Source organism: Archocentrus centrarchus, chromosome 9 (assembly GCF_007364275.1).
Source record: "Archocentrus centrarchus isolate MPI-CPG fArcCen1 chromosome 9, fArcCen1, whole genome shotgun sequence".
NCBI classification, from domain to species: domain Eukaryota; kingdom Metazoa; phylum Chordata; class Actinopteri; order Cichliformes; family Cichlidae; genus Archocentrus; species Archocentrus centrarchus.
In genome coordinates this window covers 23,814,949-23,839,255 of record NC_044354.1, presented here as the reverse complement: position 1 = coordinate 23,839,255, position 24,307 = coordinate 23,814,949, and the positions used below count along the sequence as shown (strand labels likewise).

The following is a 24,307-nucleotide window of genomic DNA, read 5'->3' as shown; positions in this document are numbered from 1 at the left end:
GGTGGTACATGTCACTTGAATGAAAGGACCCAAAGTTTTGGACTCAAGATTGTTGATGTTATTGATCCCACCTGTCCATGTTTTAATGCTGTGGATGATCAGTTTATGTGTCCAGTGACAGCACATGTGATATTTTGTGTTTTGAGTTTAGTCTTCAGTTAAAAAGAGAGTTTGAACTTGCAGGTCGAAGTTGAGATCAACAGCAGACTTTAAAATGTTTAAGTTTGTCCAGAATTAATATTTGCTATAACAGGATTTGATGCGGAAAGTATGCCTATGTCAGCTGAGAAGAAAACAGATATGCAAAGTAAAAAATGCAAAGTGGACAGAGGTAAATAGAAGAAAACCCTTTTAGAAATCCATTCTTATATGTTTTATTCATTTTTTTTTATAAAGATATGGAACAAATTTACTATATAAGTTCACATGTAAATAAGATGCCATCTGCTGTGCCATCCCACATAACTGTTAGTTCCTCCTTTGCCAATTCTCATTGTTGAAAGGTGAGAAATTTCTTCGCTCTCATGCACACATGTATGCAAACACACACACACACACACACACACACACACACACACACACACACACACACACACACACACACACACACACACACACACACACACACACACACACACACACACAGACAGAAATACTCAGTCACAGTGGCTGTGTGTGGAGCACCAGGAGTCTTCCACTAGGTGGAACAAGGATGTAACTTTAGCACCATGCTGGGCTCAATCTGCTATGTGACCGTCCCTCTGTGGCCTGACCCCACGGATGCTACTGAGTCAAAGTGACACCCCAGTTCACAGGGGTATTGGAGAACCAAACACCAGCAGAGAGATGGCTCACAGCAAAGAGCAGTGGAAGAGCAGCTCATGTGCTGTCTTTCAGACAAGCCTTTTGTTTATAGAGCTTACACACCAGAGTTTTGACTTTTATATCACCGCTACAATATTTCAGTCAGGACCACTATAGCCACAACAGGACCTCTGTAAGACCGCTGTAGATTGTTATTTTGATTCCAGGAAGTTTTCTGGTATTGTACAACCTTAAATGTGCACAAGTTGCTGCAGATATGACAATAATTATGCCAGACACAGTATGAAGGGAGGAGCAGGGCTGGAAGCAGCTTACAAAGTGGCTTACAGATAGCTAAGGTACTGTAAAGCAATTTAAATAGTGCACGCTAAATGAGGTCTGCTAATTGGATGCATGGAATCAGCTAAGTCATTAGCTGTTGTGGGCTGGCACTAAGATCAGCTGATCTGCTGAGATTCCAGTCATGCTGAACGATGTTACAGGCAGCATAACCTTCTCCATGGCTTCTCCAGGCCCTCAGGGTCAGGGTAAAAAGCACAGGGTACCAGTGGTGGGCCTATATTCTGGTATTCTATGGCAAATGCCAGTTGGGCTCCACGGTGCTGGGCAGTGAGCACAGGTCCCACTAGAGGACGCTGGGTCCTCAGGCCACCATCATGAAGCCTGTTTCTAATTGTTTGGCTAGAGGCAATCACACCAGTAACCTTGTGAAGGTCATTTTGTAGGGCTCTGGCAGTGCTCACCCTGTACCTCTTTGTCAGTGGCCTCCACCTGTAAAACCATTTCTGTTTTGGGAGTTGTGTCACTGTTGCCCCTCTAGTGCACCTGCTGTTAATTTCATTAACACCAAAGGAGCTGAAACTGATTAACAACCCCCTCTGCTCCTTCACTGACCAGATCAATATTCCAGAAGTTTAATTGACTTGATGCTATACTCTAATTAAAAAGTCTTCCTTTCATTTTTTTTGAGCAGCGTGTTAACTGAAAATATCACCAGTGTCATTATTTTGTTTTTACAGTATGTTTTGCATAAAGTCAGTGACTTTTGCACCACTCTGTCTTCATACTTCAACACTTCAAGAGCTGAGAAGGATTTACTGAAGCTAAATGGGAATCATAGATTTGTTTACCCTGTAGTTCATTTATATCAATATTCTGATGCAGAACAGTACTACAAGTGTTTCCTGCACTTGTAAATAATTCAGCCACAGCAGTTATAATAGCCACCTCATTATCCCTGCATAATGAATTAGGTACGTGAAAACACGGGGAAATAAAAGCAGATGTGAGTGAAATGTGTTTGTCAGGCACTGCATTTTGAACCTAATTGGGGCAGTGTGGAGGAAAGAAAAACCCCAAGATGCTGACTGTGTGTGTTCACAGTTGCCATAGGAATCAGTTAAGTGCTTCTGTCCAGTTAACACTGTTTCTTTTTTTTTTTACTTCAAACTCGCAGTACATCTTTCAGAAAATACAGTATTTTTCCAGAAATGACAGGGAATTTTGCCAGACTTGAAAACAACTATTATTAGCAGAGGCGAGTCGCAGCATTGTGACAGAATGTGTGGACTCAGAACAACTGAAGCTAGTGCACAGTTCATCTTAATAATTGGGTCAGTCTTGGTAGCAACATGATGTAGGATTCTAATCACAGATCTACAAAAGGGTTTGCTATAGAGCCTGTGTAAGACAGAGGCAGAAAGTTGAAAATGGATGGTGAGAGCTCTGTGGTTATGAAGGATGAAAGGAGGCTGAATAGGAGGCAGAGGAGGACACTGAACATTATAGCAGCCTTTCTACTGCAGGAACTTTGAGCAGGCACCCTGATTGGCCCTGTAAGCCTTTTTCTGTGCAGTATAACATCCATCTGACTCACAAAGTGATGTAATCATTTTGTGACAGATGCAAGCCTGACATTTTTTTTTTTTTTTTGTCCACCTCTATGGCAAATGTATTATATTTGAATGAGCAGCAGTCTGTTTTTCTTTGTCTTGCTTCTGATAGGTAGCTTTTTTCAAATATCAAATCAAAGGACTCAGTGTTGAACTCTGCCAAGCAGTTTTTTCAGGGACTCTCAGAAAGACCCATTCCAGAGTAGGTCCTTTTTCTTCTCTGAAAATGGCCGCCAAAGAGTTTCTTAAAACTGTTTAATGGCTGTTTTGCTCAATATTTATAGAATTTGTCTCTCAGTTTTGTGTATTATCCTGTTTTGTTATCTTATTTAGGCTTACGTTTGTAAAGAACATAGACTAGTAATCCTTATTATTTGTATTTGCGTTTGAATGATTCTGAGATTATGCAAGTTTCTGATTGTTTTGGACTGGCCTGGCTTCTTCACATTCAGCACACTCTTCCATTACTCATGAAACGCAGCCAGTTTGACTTTTGGTTGCCTGCATCAGTTACTGCCTGCTTCTACCAGGATATGTTTTCTTCATTGTACCGTTAGCAATGAAAGGAAGATATAACAATGAGGTTTACCCTCCATGTTGCCAAAGTCATACTTACCTTCAGCTCGTAGATCTCAGAGTTTCTGGAAGGCTGACTGTGCTGTGCTTTTCTCTCTGCTCTCATATTTATTATTATTATTTTCAGCTGAGTTTTTTTTTTCTTTTTTTTTTTTTTGTTCCATGCAGATGAAAACTGGGTCATTTGTAAATTATAATATTTATTATTCCTCTGCTTTTGTGATAAACAGTTGTGTAGGCATTAGTCATTGGAGAGAAATATAAGAGTGTTTGCACCATGGAAATCCCTCTGTTACTGAACATTTTACTCATTCAAGGAAAACACTTTTTAAACGCAGAAGGAAACAACAAGCCTGACGTTGGTGCATCCATTTCATAAACGTCTCTATATGAACATTTCAGCTTTTCAAACAAATGCAATGAATTACCTTAATATGTCTGCATGTGTCCTTGCTTACCAGGACACCAAAATTGACCAGAGGCATTATTAATGCTCTGTGACTGGCCCGATTTTCCTGCTGCAACATCTCAAATTGTCAGTGTGCTCAGGAAGCTTCAAACCATTGTTTGCCAACTGTGTTGAAGGTCACATAAAGGTCACTGAAATGCCTCCAGAATCTTCAAGCTTAGCTAACTTTTTTTGGCAGTAGACTTACATTTCTAAAACATAAAACTAACAATCTAACTTGCAGTAAGAAGGGTAATTAAGTGCATACTGTATATCCACTCAGCTGTTTCAGCTAATATCCTCATATTAAGGAAGGAAAACTGCAACTGATAAAGTGTGGGTTTACTACTGGCTAATAATGTTGCATTTATCTCACCAGGTGTAAACAGTTGACGTACCCAGAGGACCTTCCTCAGATCTCAGTGGTCTTCATCTTTGTGAATGAGGCACTGTCAGTGATCCTGCGCTCCGTCCACAGTGTGGTCAACCACACACCTGCACACCTGCTAAAGGAGATCATCCTGGTAGATGACAACAGTGACAGTGGTAAGACCTTTTACAGTTTTATGAATATAATACACTGCTCAAAAAAATTACGGGAACACTTTGAAAAATCATCAGATCTCAATGAGAAAAAAAGAATCATGCTGGATATTTATACTGATATGGACTGGGTAATGTGATAGGCATGAAAGGATGCCACATCATTGGATGGAAATGAAAATTTTCAACCTACAGAGGGCTGAATTTAAAGACACCCTGAAAAAATGGTGCAGCAGGCTATTCTGTTTTACAGACATTTCACTGCAGTAGTTTGTATGCTACTAATAAGACGATAGATACTGTCCTGGGTGATCTCCTCCCAGATCTGGACCAGGAACAGCCTAATGTGCAACCTGGTGGTGTCACATAGACTGAAACATAATGTTCCAGAGGTGTTCTATTGAATTTAGTTCAGGCAAGCATGGGGGCCAGTCAATGGTATCAATTCCTTCATCCTGCTGGAACTGCCTGCATCAGGCTGGGCATTGTTGTGCACCAGGAGGAACCCAGAACCCACTGCACCAGTGTAGGCTCTGACAATGGGTCCAAGGATTTAATCCCAATACCTCATGGCAGTCAGGGTGCTGTTGCCTAGCCTGTAGAAGTCTATGTGTCCCTCCATGGATATGCCTCCCCAGACCATCACTGACCCACCACCAAACCGGTCATGCTGAATGATGTTACAGCTTCTCCAGATCCTTTCACATCTGTCACATGTGCTCAGGGTGAACCTGCTCTCATCTGTGAAAAGCAGGGTACCAGAGATGGACCTGCCAATTCTGGCATTCTATGGCAAATGCCAATTGGGCTCCACTACAGGCCATGGGACTCTGAGGCCACCCTTATGAAGTCTTTTTCTGATTGTTTGATCAGAGACATTAACACCAGTGGCCTGCTGGAGGTCATGTGTAGGGCTCTGGCAGTGCTCATCCAGTTCCTCCTTGCACAAAGGAGCAGATACCATCCTGCTGATGGGTTCAGGACCTTCTACGGCCCTGTTAAGTTCTCCTAGAGTAACAGCCTGTCACCTGGAATCACCTCCCTGACAATGGCTCATATTGATGTTGGACTACCTGTGCAACTTCTGTAGGGTCCAGGTGCTACCTGTAGTGACACTGACCCTAGCCAAATTCAAAACTAGTCAGTGGCCTCCACCAGCAAAACCATTCCTGTTCTGGGGGTTGTCTTATTGTTGCCCCTCTAGTGCATCTGTTGGTAACTTCATCGACCCCAAAGCAGCAGAAACTGATTAACAACCCCCTCTGCTACTTAACGGAACAGATCAATATCCCAGAAGTTTAACTTGAAGCTATACTAAAAATGTGTTCCTTTAATTCTTTTGAGCAGTGTATATTATATTAGTCGTAACCCCCTTAAACAATTAACATTATTCTTTTTTTCTGGTGAAAAAAACAGCCTTTAAGTTCTTCTATCATGTACTCTGTTTAACATACTGTAACTGACAGCAACTGAAATCAGTTACTAAGGTTCCCTTCACTTTATTTCCTTTTTTCCTACATAGTAAATTAATACTGAAGTCATCCAGACTATGAAGGAACACATAAGGAATCATGTAGTAAACTTAAAAGTGTTAAACTAACCAAAATATGTTTCAGATTCTAGATTCTTCAAAGTCGGCTTCTTTTGCTTTGATTACAGCTTTGCACACTTTTGGCATTCTCTCAGTCAGCTTGATGAGGTAATCACCTGAAATGGTTTTCCAACAGTCTTGAAGGAGTTCCCAGAGGTGTGGAGCACTTGTTGGTTGCTTTGCCTTCACTCTGCAGCCCAACTCATCCCAAATCATCTCAGCTGGGTTTAAATCAGGTGATTGTGAAGGCCAGGTCATCTGATGCAACACTCCATCACCCTCTTTTTTGTTCAAATCTTCCCTTAGAAGATTGTCCTGTTAAAAAACAAATGATGAAATGATGGTCCCACTAAGTGCATACCAGATGGGATAGCATGTTGCTGCAGAACGCTGTGGTAGCCATGCTGGTTACAGTTATGTAAAACTACAGTCTAAAGCTTATGGTTTGCTTACTCAGTTGAGACAGCCACTTTATCTCTGCCTGTCTTCTCTCATGAACAGTGTGATGTTTTTAAATTCAATTCTTGGTCTGTTTATGCTACAGTTTCTGAGTATATTTTAGTATCTTCTTGTGTATTTTTGCAGCGCAGTGTTTTTTTGGATCACAGTTTTCTGAGTTTTCTATGTCTGTTTGGTTTCATGTCTAACGGTTGAGGTGATGGCGAACCCCTGAGGGTGAACACTTGAGCACCAGGTTTTAAAATAGCATAAAAAAGAGGGGGGAGTGGGGATGGATTTGTCTCATCTAAAGTGCCGTGTACTACTGTCTCCATGGCGATGCGGGCAAATCCTTCAGTGGTCTCCACTCCTCGGTGCCCACAGCACCTGATGATGCTTAGCTTTATATCCCCAAAGCTTTCCTGTTTGGAGAGGGAGTCACAATGAACTAGATTCGAGACCACGCTTGGCCCTTCTTCACTTGGCACTGAGTAGCAAACTGCCTCCCTCAGGCTGGCAGAAGAAAAAGACACATAAATAACATACTGAAAGAAGGCAAATCAGGAGTCACCACTGGCACATCTTCACTCCCCACTAAGCTTCTAACTGCCGACCATTAAAAAGGGAGGCTTTAAAAGTCAGTGAATAGACAGAATTGAAGCTGACCCCATGTAATAAACAAAAAGTCCCCAGTGAATTTGTCAATGGTTAAAACTAGGAGTAATTGTCTTTATTTAGTCGTACGATAGTTCAGGCTAATTGGATTGGCGTGTGGTCTGGAGTCATTTCCATTTCTGAAATATACTTAGCTTTCTGTCATTTTTTTTTTCTTTCCTGCTTTTTAGATTATGTGTCTTGCCTTTATTGCTTTCACCCATGTTTTGTTTCCCATGGTTCAGTCACGCTAGAATAAAAATAGGACAGCAACCTCCATGTGACTAGGAACAATTGGTGGTTGCCTGTTGATTGCATTGAATACTTTTGCATTTGGCGAGCAATTGCAAGTAGTTGTGGTGACTAGCTGGTCTCCCTGTGGTTGCACATTAAACTGCCTCAATTTCTGGGTGACCACTTTTGATCGCAAGGTGATTGCACAGGTCACCTGGTGGAAGGCTCCAAATCAATTGTGGTCTGACTCACCTTGACTGCAAGTTGCAAGTAATTGCCAACTTAACCCCATTCAATCACAAACTGACAGCAGACTGATTTTATTTTAATCGCCATTTTGAATTACCAAAGTTGCTTTGAAGACCGCAAGTGACCATGAGTGGCCATAGACCTGGTCCCCGGCTTCAGAGCAACTGTTTCAAAGGCAACAAAATTGCAAATTCATTGCACACAATTTTGTGACAACGGCAACCTTGATACAGGAATTTTGGTCATGTCACAGTCTGCCTGTGTTAGTTATGTCATATTTAAGGTTCTCATCCAAACTTGTAAGACAAGTTAGAGTTTTCCTAGTACTGTCTGCTGCATTAGGAAAACCAATACACAATGTGTTTGCATGTTTAAGTACATGACTGGGTGTAGATCCTCTTCAAAAATCTAATTCTAAAGCAATTAGCAAGAGAGAAATAATTGTCTGTTTGTGAAGTAATAAAAGATATTGATCAGCAAAGGTTTTCATTCTCGATTCATAATCGCTCATGTTCATGGATCAAAGCATTACACAGATTCCACATTACATGTCCCCTCAGCCCTACAGAATTTTACCATTATTCAGCTCACTATTTTTATTTTATCTTCACCTGTATTGGTTTTTGTTTGTTTTTTTTGTTCCATTCACATGGTTCAGCAAAAAAAAAAAAAGTAATGAATACTGGCTCAAACATAAAGTAGCATAACAATGTATTTCACCCCAGAAATGTATCTACTGTAGGAATGGAAGCTCATCAGAACTGTCACAATAAAATCCTCCACACAGGAAAACTGACTAATTAAAACTGATGTACAAGCAGTTAAGATTAATCTGCAGACATCACAGCACATGATTAACTGCATGTGACCGCAGCGTGCTTTCATTGACCACTTGCCTCATTCATCTGTAATGAAAGGTCAGTTTCAGGTCGCATCCATCGGCTGCTCTTACTGTATGTTTACCAACACTGATGATAATTTGTGCAGATGTGCGAGCTCTGTCTTGGGAATTGCGTTGCTGTGACATTAGAAAATGAACATGCATACTGGACTGTTTGACCTTTAGTGGCTGGCTCTTACTGTCCCCACTCATTTAAGTAAAACTCAGTGAAATGAATTGCGGCACAGCCACTCCTGGAGTAATGAATCACACACAGGAAACATGTTTGCCACGCCATGGCCATGGCACGTTTTCTTCACTGCGACATTTGTTGATGACTGACAGGTTTATACATAGCATGGGTTTCAGTGTGCTGAACTAAATTTCCCCTTCTCCATTGATGAGCTTTGGCTGTGTGTGTGTGTGTGTGTGTGTGTGTGTGTGTGTGTGTGTGTGTGTGTGTGTGTGTGTGTGTGTGTGTGTGTGTGTGTGTGTGTGTCAACGAGGATGACTCCAGCTCTTAGCTGTTCACAATGTTAGTAGCAAGGAAAGGCTTAATGAGCCCTACAGTATTAAATTCCAGCAGATACTACCATAAATTGATAACTTAATGATTCATATAATGAAAACACGATATAAACTGAAAACCATGTTGATTACAGCTTGTAATATAAATTTCAAGTCAATATTGAATTACTTTAAACATTGCATACATTAACTCTGATCTGAGCGTCTGAACAGAGGATGTGCTCATTAACAAAGAGCAAGAAATTTGTCTCACACATGGAAAAAACAAAAACATTCTATTTATTATACAATTCATTAATTTTTTCCGCAGCTTTCGTTTGTTTGAATGGAACTGACTCCACGTTTGCAAGGAATAATTAAGGAATGAGAGTTTGTTTTAGTAAAATGTGCAGTAAGAAGCAGAAATAGACAGAAAAATAGACAGCCTTCCTCCTGCAGCGCGTCCCTCTCTGCTCTAAGCCCCTCCCACAAGATGAGTAAAGGCATGCAAATGTTTCATGCAGGCAAAAATAAGTCAGTGCTGACTTTAGTCTTAACATGGGAGTTGAATCGTGCTCTACCAGATGAAACTCCTGTACTTGGACTACAACTTCTTACTTCCTGTGCTGACCTTTTTGCCATGAAAACAGAGCCCAGAGTAGACACAGAGTGTAGTTCCCCCTAATTTCACTTGAAATACAATATGTTGAAAGATTAACGTAGATTTTTTTTTTCTTGATTATGTCCAAAAGCATTCAGCCTGCTCCAGCTTTTGCAGATTTCAGTCATTGCTTGCAGCAGACAAGGTGTACAGTACAGTATCCTTGGTTATTTGATGCACAGATGTTAGGAGCAGGTGGGGCAGAGGAAGGTTAGATTCCAATAAATGTACGAGAAGTGGGTGACCTCAGTATTGCTGATATGCCAGGGCACTGATTATTTCTGCAACTCTGAAGTTTGTTGACAAAACATTTTCCACTCGCAGTGAAGAACTGTACTGCAGTCTAACACAGAAAGCATTTCAGTTGGAAACTTTCATGCCGGGATGATAAACACGAGTTTCCTTTTTTAATATTTAATCCATCATCACATTACTTGTGGTGAGCCAGTTTACTCATTTGGTAACTTTGCTATTCTGCTTGTGACTGATTAAAGTGATCGATACACAGCCCGTTTAGGGATCAGTGTCTGAGACTAGTCGATAAATCCAGAGTTAAAAGAATGTGGCTTGTGGTTTGGGTTGCACAAGTAAATCTCTTTCCTCTGAAGGTGATCATTTTGCCTCTCCAGACAAAAACATAACTAACGGGTGTTCTGAGGCTGATCTTACTGGAGCAGAAACAGAAAATACTGACGGCTAATTTTAATGGACTGTCAATTAGTTATCTCTTTGGACAGCAGGAAGCAGGAGCCTCTGATGCATGTTAGTGAATATTTAGGCTTTACCGCAGTTCAAAAGTATGTTCAGTAACACTCCATCATCTACCCTTAACGCAGCAGTGCCTATAATCTCCCAGGGATTCATGGTGTTCCTTGCACAGTATAGAATGTGTTCATTTAAATTCGTAGTATGATGAATAGTAATCCTCTGTTATGTTGCATTGCCAGTCCTTTAAAATGTATTCCCTGCTCCATAACTCTCTCCTGATGGATGCAGTCCAGCATTTTATTTGCTAGGATCAGAGGGAGTCCCATAACTTTTCTTCTTCCCAGCAAAGCCTAGTAATTATTACACTCTAATAGCTTTTATTGGATTGTAGCTGCAGGGTAGAGTGATGATGAAGGAGCCTCGTTGCACAGGTCCGAAACCTGCTACTGGTGCAATCAGAACTATGCTGCTGAGATCCATGCTTCTTCAAAGCAGCACAATACAGTTTTCTAACAGTGGCTGATTTAAATGCTGTAAGATGAACCCTACAGACCTTATAATTCATAAATTATTTTACGTGACAGTATTATTAAATTCGCACAACGTTTTCATCTGCACCCATCACTTTGTGATCCTTTAAAGAGCTGGATAAAAAGTAGATGAAAGAGGAAAAGTCTAACTTGAATAAGTCCAGCTCTTCTGGGATGGAATGCTTCTTACCATCTGGGACACATTAAAGGGGCATCAACACAAGAAGTGACAAGCAACTTCAAGAGATGACAGGCCAAATAACTGCTGGTGATGTGAAGTGGGTGTATCCCACGTTAAACTTTTCAGTTGAGGTGACCGATTGAAGCAACTAGCAGTGAGAGCAGTGTCAGCAGTGTCGCATGTTGAGTGACACATGACAAGGTGGTAAATACACTGGAGGGTTATTTAGGCAGTGGTTAGCATGGATTCCCCTTAAACATTACCTTTTCTTTGACTTTGTTTTTTTCTTTCCTTTATTGGAGTGATTTGAAAAAGTCACTCGACAATAGAGGTTTATTTGGATTAAAATTAACTGACATCATCGCAGATTGTTGGGATGTTCTAAATGATCACATCATATTTGACTCCAGCAGTGGAAGTAGCAGTAGTATTAGCAGAAGTATAAATGTTGTCAAAATAAGGGCAGTGACAAAGCCGCAGTTGCAACTACAGTAACATTCAAACTACAACTTACTTTTATGTGCCTTCACAGTTCTATTTTTTATTTGTCACCCTTGTTAAACACATTTAATAAGTGGTAATTTAAATTTTGAGTTATTGCTTACTTATCTAATGCAGTGTTAACAAGGACTGCAAACACCGCTTATGCACCTCAGATCATTTTACAAATAGCCCATTGGGAAAGCTGTATCTAATTCATCTGTGTGTCTACAAAATGAGAGAGTACCCTAACTCCTTCTGAGTGTGATTTCTTTTTTTAAATAGGGCCCATGGCATACATGGGGGGCATCTAATAAACTCCAAAATTGGGTGCTTTTGACTGGGGTCCCCTAGGACCTCAATACGCTGGTACCTTTAAAAGGCAATAAGTAAAACAGAACTAGAACCCGACGATACGAACTACTCAGGAACAAAATGACAAAATCATCAAATTAAAATGATGGAAAAAAAGCCTCAGGGGTCTGCAGGTACTCCAGTCAGTGGGAGTACGGGTTAATTTAGTATAAAATGCAAATGCTTTTTTTCTCTCGCTCTTTGAGGGCCAGTAGGATACCAGCAAATTCATCCTCTCTCCCTGCAGCAGTCACCAATGTATGTTAAGACCTTCAGCTAGAAAAAGACTGACAATCCTTCACAATGTCTCCTCAATGACACACGGGGGATTAGGCTGCCATTTTTTTATACTTTCGCTGGCTGATTTATGTTGCGAGCTAAAGTCAGAAGCTAGGTGTGGATGCTGTTCAGAGCCGATGTGCCACAAGCTTCCTTATTAATCTCTCCCTCAGAAAGTGGAACGCTCAGCAGTAACCCAGAGGAGAAGCTCAAACAGCCATCTATCCTCCGACGAAACACAGACAGCAATTTGCACAACTGGCTGTTTACCCATCAAACTTTGTTTCCAGTGATGACAGCCAGCCTCATCCGTGAGAGGAGAGCAGAGGGGAAACAATATTATAATCCAGTTGGAATAAAGACTTGATGAGGAACGCCTTAAGACTACAGTAACTTGTACAGTAATCTTTACCTGGTTTCATGTGACTAGTCTTGACTAGAATAGAAATACACATAAGCATGTTGAACGTATTTATAAATCTACACAGAATATTAGACAGCTAGGGATGAAGCTCATGATTTCCAGTAGTTTCTAATAAACATTAAACAACTGCTGACCAAATAACATGAATTTCTAAATATCCTAGTATTTGATAAGCTCCCCTTTTGTTTGAATGACAGCATGCTTTCAAGCTGCATGGACTCTATATGTTGTTCTTTGGCACTTTTAAGTGTGTTTAGACTCTGCTTCATTATGAATCCCTCTTCACAAAGATGCAAAAAAAAAGAGGGTTTTTACTTTTGAACTGTTTTCCAGTTACCCACTGTGAAATGCTGATATGTCCTCCTGAGACCACCTGAAGCAAATGTCTTGTTTACCTTCTAAAAAGTCATTCATCTTCTCAGACCACCACCAGGCAGCTTTTGCTTGACAGACTTTTGACTTATTCGAATCTTTGTTCATTTGATTTGCAAATTCTGTATCAGAGATCAAAGCTTGATGTATTGATCTTCTAATGTGTAGTCATTTTTTTGGTCTGCCCCATCGTGCTTTGGATTTCACTAGGCTAAATGTTTTAGAGCGCAGCGCACTGCCTGCTTTGAAACCTTCAGTGCAGCCACGGTTTAATGCTGAGAAAGCTCTCAGTGTTTTTAAGCAAGCAATATTCTGCTGGGAACTTGGCGTCCAGAACATTTTTATTGCAGGTCAACAATGGCTGCAAGTTGATTTTCTTCAGTGAGCCTCTAATGAGTGCATCAGATCCACCATTGTCTTCTAAAAGATTCTTTAATGGAAGTAATACATCTGAAGTGAATTGAGCTTTCAAATTTTGTTCAAAAAAGTTAACATGGTCAGTGGCAGTGATTTACTTTGATTTGATGGCTACGCTTGAAATGGTGCAGAATCTGAAATCCAGCAGGCATATTTCATCTTCAGTTCACATGTAAGAACTTCTTGTGTTGTTGCGTAAAGCTTCAAACTTTACGATTATGTTCAGTTTAACATGAAAGTTTTCCCTGTAAAAACCCAATCCTGAAAAAGGTGAGACACGGTGTAAAATGTAAATAAAAACAGAATCCGAAAATTATTTTATTCACAATGGAACTTATGAAATTTTTAAAAAATATTACCTTGTTTTGAATTTGATGGCAGCAACACATCTCAAAAAAGTTGGGGTGTGGGCAATGAAAGCCTGTAAAAGTTAGTGGTTCTAAAGAGAAGCAGCTGTAGGAACATTTTGCAGCTAATTAAGTTAATTGGCAACAGCATAAAAAGAACATCTTAGACAGGCAGAGTTTCTCAGAAGTAAAGATGGGCAGAGGTTCACTAATCTACAACAAAACCGCATCTACAAATTTTGGAACAAATTCAAAATAATGCTCCTCAACATGAAATTGTGAGGACTTTACATAGCTCATCATCTACAGTACATAATATCATCAAAAGATTCAGAGAATCTGGAGAATCTCTGCAAGGCCGACAAGATAAAAAAATCAATATCGGATGCTCGTGATCTTTGGGCCTTCAGGCAGCCCTGCATTAAAAACAGGCATGAGTCTGTCATGGAAATTACAGCATGGAAACTTCCAGAAATCCCTGTAAATGCAGTTTACTGTTTCATCCACAAATGCAGGCTTGAGCTCTAGCATGCAAAGAAGAAAATGCATGTTTCTGGAAAACTTAGACGCCACATCCTCTGGAATATAGAGGTCAGGGACCATCTGGCTTGATATCAGCAGTCAGTTCAAAAGCCTGCATCTCTGATGGTATGGGGGGTGCACTAGTGCTGAAAATCAATATTGGATGCCCAGATGTGCAAGCTGTCAATTCCACTGGAAACGCACCATCAGTGCTAAAAGGTATATGCAGGTTTTATAGTAACATATGCTCCCGTCCAGATGGTGTCTTTTTCAGGGAAGGCCTTGCACATTTCAATAAGATAATGCTAAACCTCATACTTCATGTATTACAACAGCGTGGCTTTGTCATGGAAGAGTTCGGGTGCCTGCAGTCCAGACCTTTGACCAGTTTAAAACATTCCTCTCCCAAAAAAACTGCTCTCCTCAGTTTCCAGACATTTATGGACTTTGGCTAAAAAAAACAAAAACAGTGTAAACATGGCCTTATCACAACTTTTTTTTTTTAGGTATGTTGTTGCCATCAAATTCAAAATTACCTAATATGTTTCTTAACATGATATATTTTCTTAGTTTAAACATTTGATATGTTTTCTGTGAGCGTTAATGAGATTTGCAAATGGTTGCACTTTGTTTTTATTTACACATCACACAGCATCCTAACATTTTCAGAACTGGAAATGTAGAATTTGGATCCTATGTCTAATTAACTGTAAGAAACTGAATGTATTTCACAGCCTTTTGAATTTATCCAAATTTCACTCTAATACAAATTGATATCAAAATGCTTTAGTTTAATTTACAGAGCATTGGCATTTGGATATTTGACTTGGTAAGTTACTAAATGCTTGCTGCACAAGCAGACATATTCAGTGTCAGGATCCCAGAGTTTCCCACTTCTTGTTGATGCCTCAGGTCTTATTTCTGGTATCCACTTATGCTCAGTTTTTCAGCTTATATAAACTTTGTTCTGGGTACTTTGCTCCTATCCTTAGTACATCCCACCACACTGCAGCTTTGAAGGAGTTATATTTTTATTTTGTTTAATGTTTTCCTTATGTATTTGTTTGCTAGCAGAGGTAACTGGCAAGGAGGCACCATCACCAAATATAAAGTCACCAAAGAGTGATCAGCTGTTTTTGCCTCTGGTATGGGCAGGACTCTGTTCCGCTCTCGTCTCTCTCTGTGACTGAACTGGCAAACTTTAGTCACTGATAAGCGCACATTCATGAATCACTGAATACAATTTAAAGTTTTACATTCAGAGTAGATGAGGTGTGTGTTTGATGAGACTCTGAAATGATTCAAATGCACCTGTGATAGCTGGGCTGGCTAAGAAAGCAATGCTGCTGCTTGCTTTCGCTGATGAATACTTAGTAAAGAAAAGCAATGGCTTTTTCACTGAGTAATACGAATAGCTAATTGCATTTTCACGTACCTTGGTGGCTACTATTTATCTTTAAGTGTAATCTTAAAGTTAAACGTTTTTTAATCTAATAGTAAAACAATTTAAAAGGGAAATTAAAGGAAGATTACACCAAAATCATTACATCTTGTGCTTATCTCAGAAACACAAATTCATTGACCACAGGGACCTTGTTAAAGTTTTCCCATTGTCATTTGGGTGTCTCTTAAAGGAGGACTCTTTCTAATCTGCTCTCTTCCAGTGGAGCTGAAATTCAACTTGGACCAGTATGTGAACAAACGCTACCCGGGCCTGGTAAAGATCGTGAGGAACAGCAAGAGGGAGGGCCTGATCCGAGCCCGTATACATGGCTGGAACGCGGCCACAGCTCCTGTCGTCGGCTTCTTTGATGCTCATGTCGAGTTCAACACTGGCTGGTAAGGTCATGTTTAACTTGAAAAGGTCTAAGCTGTTTCTCTGTCCTTTCTCACCTTTGCGATTTGGTTTTTATGCTTTTTTTAGAACAAAGGGATGTCATGTAACTTTATTATTGCTCAGTTATGCAGTCGAGTCTGGTCTAAGCATTTTGATAACACACCTGGCAAGGTTTTAACTGAGACAGCGTTTTTCGGGACAGTGACCCTTATTCAGAAGGGTTTGCAGCTAGTACTCTTTTGCTTTTTGCATTTCCTTTTTCAATTGTGAGAATCACTTTTTGTTAGAGCTGGATAAAAAGACAGCCCAGTTAATATGACATTACCTGGCAAATACACACTTACGACAAGTGAGAGAGCCAAACACTGTGAAATGTGAGAGGGAGTGCAATTAGAGAGGTAGCTCAAATGTTGAGCATTTCAACATTATTTTACTTGCGGGCTCTGGGCTCATTTTGCGATATGAAATTACTTCTGGGGGTCTCAGTCCAATGTCTGCCTGCTGCTTAAGTTTAACAGCAAACAAGTAACTCAAAAAGATGTAATTGGCACCTAATTTGAGCCTGTCAAGCCGTCAGTGTTGGAAGATGAAGTGTAGCATTTGTTCCCTGGGAAGCAGCCTGAGAGTGAAGGAAGGGACAAGGAAGAAGATGAGGAGGATGCTGGCAGAAAGAGGCGGTTTGGTTATAAATTGTCATACAGCGTCTGAATGCCTTTTCAGTCTTTGTGGCTAAATAGATGCAAGAAACATAAATGCGTGAATATATTATTCAGATAACGTGATTTGTGACAGTTGTCAGGCCAGTTCTTCTTAGTGTCATAACTAGGTCAAAAGAAAAACACACAGAAATCCTTCACATACCTCTACAGTCAACAGAACTGTATTTCTGTTTGTAATTGTATTTGAATTACTTGAATATTTGTGATTAGTTCTGCATTCAGGACAACAAATATGAGCAGATGAAGCAATATTTGCTAAAATGTAACCATGTAAACTTTATTTCACTTCATTTTCACCAGACTTCACAGTTCACTTTAGAATAAGATGAAAACTGATGTAACAGCAGAGAGGAACTGATGGAAACAGTCTGTACAGTTCTAATGAGCTTGAAAGTCAATATGTGATGTGACCACCTTTATTCTTCAGCACAGCCTGAACTGAAAAGCAGCTTTCCTGTCATTTCTTTAAGTAGTCTTCAGGAACAGTTCTCCAGGCTTCTTGAAGGACAATCAAAGTGCTTCTTTGGATCCCTTTTGTTCCATTCTCTGTCAAGATGAGCCCCACTCCTTTTATTATATTGAAGTCTGGGCTCTGGGGAGGCCAATCCATGACTGATACTGTTCATTCTATGTTTTCCTATCCAGCTATGCTTTTACTACATTGGCAGTGTGTTTGGGATCATCATCATGCAGACAAATTAAGTCATTGCCAATCACAGGCCTTCCAGATGGTGTTGCATGGTGGATAAAAAACTGATGGTAATTTTCTGTTTTCATAATTCCAACAATTTTATCAAGATCCCCAACACCTCTGGCTGAAATCAGATGTTTTCATGATGGATCAAAATCTGCATTCATAATTCAGCCTTTTTTTGTGATTATTATTATTATTGTTATTATGACCTTTTTTTCTCATTTGCCACAGACACTTCTGACCAACATTGCATTTATCTAGCCTACTGTGCAGCAATGGATTTCTGTCATGTGCGGGCTGTGTGGCAGGCAAGATTGGACCCAATACAAGACGCGTTATAAACAGAGCTAAACTCAAAAATAGGTTTAATACCGGAGGCTTTCGCAGAAAACAAAAATGAAAAAGTCAAAAGACAAAAATCCCAACCCAGGGCCAAACGGAGTCCATATTGTGAAAGCCTTGGGAACCAGAAGGGAAACACGAAAAACTAGGAGGCACACAGCTTGCAGTAAACATAGACAACAACACGACAAAGAACAGAACTAGACATGACACAACGCAGACTTCAAATATAGGAAGGCTGGCACACAGAGAGAATCTAAACATGACTAAATGGAAACCTGAGAACATACAGGGAACAACAGGAAGTGAAACTAAACAAAAGACATGAGACAAAGGACCAAGATAGACGTGGGAACACAGATGCAGGGAAGACAAGAACAACAAACAGAAACCAGCATGAAATACAAAACTATAACTAATAACAGGATTCAGAAACTATGACAAACTAGGAATCTGAACTGAAAACAAACCTAGGAACACAGCAAAAATACAACAAAAAACAGAAAAACACCAAACACTGGGCAAACGGCCCAGGTCCATGACAGATTTCTATGCTATTTTGGTTTAATCAGTATTTTTAAACTTTTTGTTGATTATACTTTTTTGATTTATTTACAAATTAGTATTTATTTATTGGATTAATTCACTATTACAACATGTGGTTCTGTGTTAAGCTTATGTATTTGCTTTAAAGAAGAAATGGAAAATAAAGCAAGCAGGATGATTTCTGTATTTTCATTTCAAAATGCATTTATGTAAACTTGGATATTAACTTTCCATTATACTAGTAGTAAAAATTTCCCTGCACACAGATGAACCTTTACTAAGCAAAAACACATGAGCTCTGTAAGTGTGTTTATTCTGTAAACTGGTACAATGGATGCTAGCTGTTGTCCTTTGGTTCATTAAGATGGAATTAAAGCACTAAAGGTCAGAGTGGGCCTGACTTATAAACATCCTGCCACAGATTAGCCAGCAATCAAAGGGTGACCTTGGAACCTTTACAAAGAGATGACTTGATAAGCTATTGACTCTTGACAGGCCATTCATGGCCCAAATGGAAACTACACGCCCAGAAGCTGTATGAGGCAAGAGGCCCAGGCAACAAGCAGCACTCACAAAGGAAGTTGCATCAGTGCCTAGGTGCATTACTGATGATAACTGACACCCCAGTGGTTCCCTCATCTGTTTCCCCATCTGTTCTTGCTCAGAAATAGACTTGCCTTTCATTGATGCAGCATAATCCACTCACCTCCACATAGGCTTCCTCCTTGCCAGTGTTTGCGCTGGGCCCTCTCCATCCTTCCCCCTTCTACATGCCAAAGCCATGTCAGCATATTTTTGCTCATGTTAGCTCATCTCCTACCTCAGTGCAAAGCTCTCTTCTGCCGCACACACCCTCACCGGCACATCACCTCTGTCTTCCTTTGACAACCTGCAGGTGTAGTTTTGCTAGTTTTGTTTTATTTCACAGCACCCGATTTGCTTTTGCATGAGTTGTTATTTACAGAAGTCAGTGGAAAGTAGAGCAGAATGCCTGTGATTTTTTTTTTTTTTTTTACAAGTAGTTGCTGGATAAAGGAATATAGCAGTAGAAGAGATGACAGGCAGCTTCAAAAAGCTTGCTCGTGTCGCTTAGATTTCTTTGTGTGAGAGAGTGTGCATTTATTATCTACTGTATGCCTGCAAACATCATTCACTCCCTTACTCAGATTCACTCGCGGTATCTACACTTTCTATTTGTTAGAATGGAAGAAAACCTATTTATCATGATATGATTATTCACTATGACACATACGGTGATAAGTGAGATGGATGTTTCCTCTAGATGTTGTGGTGAATATCCCTCAATGACCTTGTACACACTGCCTATGCATACTAAGCCAGAGACAATGCTGCCAGCTCTTAGCTGCATCGCTGTGATTCATTGGCATGGTATTCCCCCTGAGGTGCTGTACATTTGCAGCTGAAATGTATTGCTACTTCGTATAACTTACTATTCTGTTTAAGCAAACATAATTGTATCATACTGTATCATGCACTTAGTCATTTCCCATTCCCTCACAGCATGCTGGTTCATGACTGTGGTTCTCAAATATGGGGGCATTATAAAGCTGCCGGGCGGGCGGGAGGGGATACAGTGAAACTGAGTTGAATGAATGTGAATGAATGTGATTTATGGGGGTAAAACAAACGAGCTTGCTGATATTCACTAACGTTCGTCTGAGATCCTTTTTTATTAGTTACTCCCATCATCAGTGTTAAAGACTGATAGAAATCGTGTGGTGGTGGTGTCAGGTACTTCTTTTTTTCAGCTTCATGAAAGGAGGGTTGCCAGAAACGTTAGTAAAGCACTTGTTTTTCAGGAGCTAATAAGCAAACGTTTTGCACCAGAAGAGCGATAGAGTCTTATTTCCACGGCTTTGCACCACTTTAATGTGAGGATATGAAATCGTTGTCATTGTTAATGTGGTTTTGCACCGGTTTAATGTTCACAGTCCATTTTCTCCTGCAGTTTCTAACCATCCATCCTTTTGGACAGCTGTTGCCCATTGTGTTCCAAAAAGGACCAATTTCCCTCTGTACGCTATGTAAACAGGATTGATAGAAAACGAGAGCACGTTGTAATTAGAACCTACTGCATGCCGTACTTCAACCAAGCAGTTGCAGAGGGGAGGCACCGGAAAATGGATATTTATTTGGTTTTGAAGCCCCTTGCACAGTTGCAATCTCAGGTTATTAACGATTAATGATTAACAGTGTAGCAGCTGCTCCACTGTGAGTGTGCGCTGGAGATAAGGTTGTCAGTGCAGGGTGGTTGTAATGAAATACATGCTTCAGAAAGCAACACTTTGATGAATGTTGAATGTTCTGCTACACTGTGACCTGGTGAGTGCGTGTAAGAAAAAGACAAACTGGCAGAATTCATAAAACTAAGGAATGGATTAAACAATCCTCCACCTCTTGTAATTATTAAATATGCAATATTTGTCACATGTATATTTGATATTGGTTCCTCTGGTAATATCACAGAACTCTGTCTGCTTATTATGCCATGCAGGTGCAGTGGTATTATATTAAATTCAATGGTACATAAATTCCAGAGGTCTTGAAGGCTGGGGAAATATTTTTTTAGATAAAATAAATCATGTTTTTCCTCTCGCTCACAGCGTCTGGCAGTGCCTCAGTGTTTATATCTGTCTGGAGATGAGAAAGGAGGCTGCAGCCTTACTGAGTGCTTCACAGAGCGTAGGCCAGGCAAACCTCCAAAACCACTGAAAAGATGGGGCTTTATGTTGCCTTTGCGTTTGTATCATATCAACCACGTCCTCGGCAAATGCATTTAGAAGTAGTGTGGAATCTAACATTGCGCCTTGATCCTTTTCCAGTTCATGCCTCTGCATCCCGCTATCTACTTCGGCTTCGACCCTGTAATGAATTTAAATTCTGCATGGGTACCTTTCCCTTCTTTGAATCCTGCATCTTTTTATTGGAGGCAGGAGACTGGCCAGTATTAATATGTACTCTACATATGCATGTCTGAGCTGCTCTGTGAAACAGCCAGGCGAAACAACTGTGGACGGCTGCACATTTAAAGATTAATGCGCTTAAAGATGGCTAGAGGCACTGCAGGCTTAGATTCTTTATCATATATACACAGCAAACACAAATTAACATGGTCAGAGGTGTTTTAAAACTGTCTAAATTGTTCCATGCCACAGTGTCAGTTTAGTTGTTTATAAAGTGTTGTGATTAAATAACTTTTTAAAAGTTTGTAATATATAGCAAACCACGATACAATAATCTGTCTGGTAAAAGCATTGGAAATGCCCATGTTGGGTTCACAGCCTGCCTTTAATCATATCTTAGCTGTAGGAGTTATTAATAGTGAAAAATCTGATCTTAAAAAAATAAAATAAAATGAAGACAAATATGCTTTAAGCACCATAAAAGATTTCACTCAAAGCTGAATTAAATACCTCGATGAAATGAATAAGATGCTTCTTTCATCCTTTAGTTCTGCTGTGCTTCTGTTTCCTCACGCATAACTTGCAGGGGTCATTTTTGAAAGCTGCTGACATTTTAAAAAACATTTTTAAAACTCATATAGGATAACTCACATGTTCTCCTGAATTGAGTTTATTGCAGAATTAAACAAGCTCTTATTTGAGGTATTTAGGGCCTTCTGCTCTTTGGGCATAGTTAGATCCCATTATCTGATAGCCTTCTGCCTGAGTATCATTCCTTATTTGAGATCCATTAATCTGAAATTTTTTAATATAAAATTTAGCCTTGAAAGGGCGACTGCGGGGCTTTTACGTCAGCTCTGGACAAAGGTAGGACAGATAATGAGACATCCTGCAATGCTGCTGTTGTTAAATCAAGTAGATATAAATAGACTGGGTCTTGACGGTTTCCTTACTTTATTTTTTTTTTTCCATCTCTGAAATACATGCACAGCCTGATGTGATGCTCCACAAAAGACCACTTTGAAAAACAAGTAGTCAAAGAGTTCATTAATCAAGGGGACTTCTATTTTGAATATAAGAAATGGCACAGTGGAGCCAGCAGTGATGGATGTTGTCAACATGTATTTGCGGTATTGGATGAGTCATTACTGGTAGAAGGGAAAATCTCATTTTTATTTGGAACTGAGTGTGATTTGGTCTGATGCGGATGAATAATGGTCTCAATGTAAGGAACATGAGATAGCAGATACAGGAAGAGGGATGACTCAGCCTCGTCTGTCAAAAGCAGATGTGTCCTCATTTCCACAGTGTCTCTTATCTTATCACCCACATGTATTCCAGTAGTAAAGAAGCTGTAGGCTGGGTGAGGGTGTTGTGGGTACTCGAGGACACGAGGAGATGAATGAAAAAGGTTGGGATGACAGAGAGATGTGTTCAAGGTTAGGAAGCGCTGAGAGCCACACTGTTGCTGACCACGTCAAACAAAGCACCGCCACAGTAGCGACGTCTTCAAAGTAAAAGCAAAGCCTTTGTTTCACCACACAGTCGCACACTGTACGTCACATCTGGGCCTTTGACAGGATTGTTCTTACTCACGGAGTTAAATGTGTGAGTTGGAGACTGAATCATCGAGTGGAATGCTTATATAACAAATGGCTTGGAAATATCAAAAGATTAAAAAAAAAAAAAGATTTCACTGTATAGACCAGTTATCAACAGGGTCAAGTTATTTTTGATGTTTAACTCTCAGATCTGTTATTATAGTGCTTCAAAGAGACTATGCAGAAGACATATAAACATCTGTACATCATCAAAATTAGATTGTAGTTCTGCATAAATACGTTCTGTTATCTATAATATTATTTCTATTTTTATGTCTATTTTCTTACAGTGTATCAGCAAGCTGATTTATATCATTGTTGCTAGAAAACACTGCACATCACTGTGAAATCAGTGATTTTTAGTATTCATATGGATGCTAGCAAAGGAACCCGTTAGAATCCAGGCTGTGATTTGTGGGGGAAAAAAGGAAGCTACAGCAGTTTTCTGACATATCAGAATGAGGAAAACAGTCTGTTTTGACAAAGGATGTTTTCTGCAGTGATTTGCCCACGTCTGCAAATCTCCACACAGGCAAGGAGGCACTTGTTGCTCCATTTACTGAGCTCAGCAGCAGACTTTCAGAGTTTGAGACTTAATAAATATATGAAAATGACCCGGCTCTCCAAAGTGTTCTACAGCATCATGGACCACAACTTCTAACTTCTGAATGATGCAGTGAATGATGATCAGGTTAGTGTTGTTTTTTTGTTTTTTTTTTACACAGCGTATGGTTGATTCTCTGTATCAGCCCATCACAGCTGCTGCAGCATAACGCCAGGCCAACAAACAATGCATATCATTTCTTCAGAGATTCCCTTCACAGCAAGAGTTTCTAACTGCAGGATGTGGCTGGCAGTGGCCCCGAAACAAAACTGCAATTTAGTTTAAAGAAGAAGCCACAGAACTCACCTTTGTAGTGATTTCTGTTGTCAACGATCAAGCAAGTGGTCGACACACAGTAGGAATACTTTTAGAATTTTGTTTTTACTCTACTGACTAAAGTAGTTTAGTCTACTCTGAATCTGGCTGGATTAATGGTAGTTCTCACTCTGAAGACTAGTGAGCATCTTTTTGGCTTAATGAAAAGTTGGAATGCAACTGATCTGGATCATCCCCACAGTGTCATTGGTACGAAACTGATCAGACTGAAAGTGAAACTGAAAGTCTGTTGCCATCACAATGGAATTTTGTGAAGGGGCATATTCTACCCCAAACTACCTAGTGTCATGAACCGGCTGAACTCAGGGCAATGAACTTATGTGCTAGACCCAACCAAGAGACCACAGAGGAGGAATTATCATTAAACCACTGGATTTTTATTTATACACTAGGGTCAGGGATTAAAGTCAGGGGGCACAGGGGTAGACCAGGTTTTGCAGGTCTGGGTATCAAAGTTTGGATTTCTTGACAGGTGGTCCAGGGAGTTCAGAGGTCCTGAAACCAGCTCAATCTTCCTGGCCCAGAGTGACAGGGAGACCAGCTAGTGGCAGACCATGACACTTAGCTTTGGTACCTAACTGAGCGAAAACAA

The 24,307-nt window shown here is 40.1% G+C and overlaps 1 protein-coding gene across 1 annotated transcript in view; it reads left to right on the top strand.

Annotated features, from left to right (window-relative positions):
- Nucleotides 1-24,307, top strand: part of galnt9 (polypeptide N-acetylgalactosaminyltransferase 9) — a 100,865-nt gene that overhangs the window by 21,989 nt on the left and 54,569 nt on the right. Inside the window, exons 3-4 of the mRNA XM_030738228.1 lie at nt 4,121-4,287; nt 15,777-15,951. Of these exons, the coding sequence (XP_030594088.1) occupies nt 4,121-4,287; nt 15,777-15,951 (342 nt within the window). The remainder of the gene's footprint in view (nt 1-4,120; nt 4,288-15,776; nt 15,952-24,307) is intronic.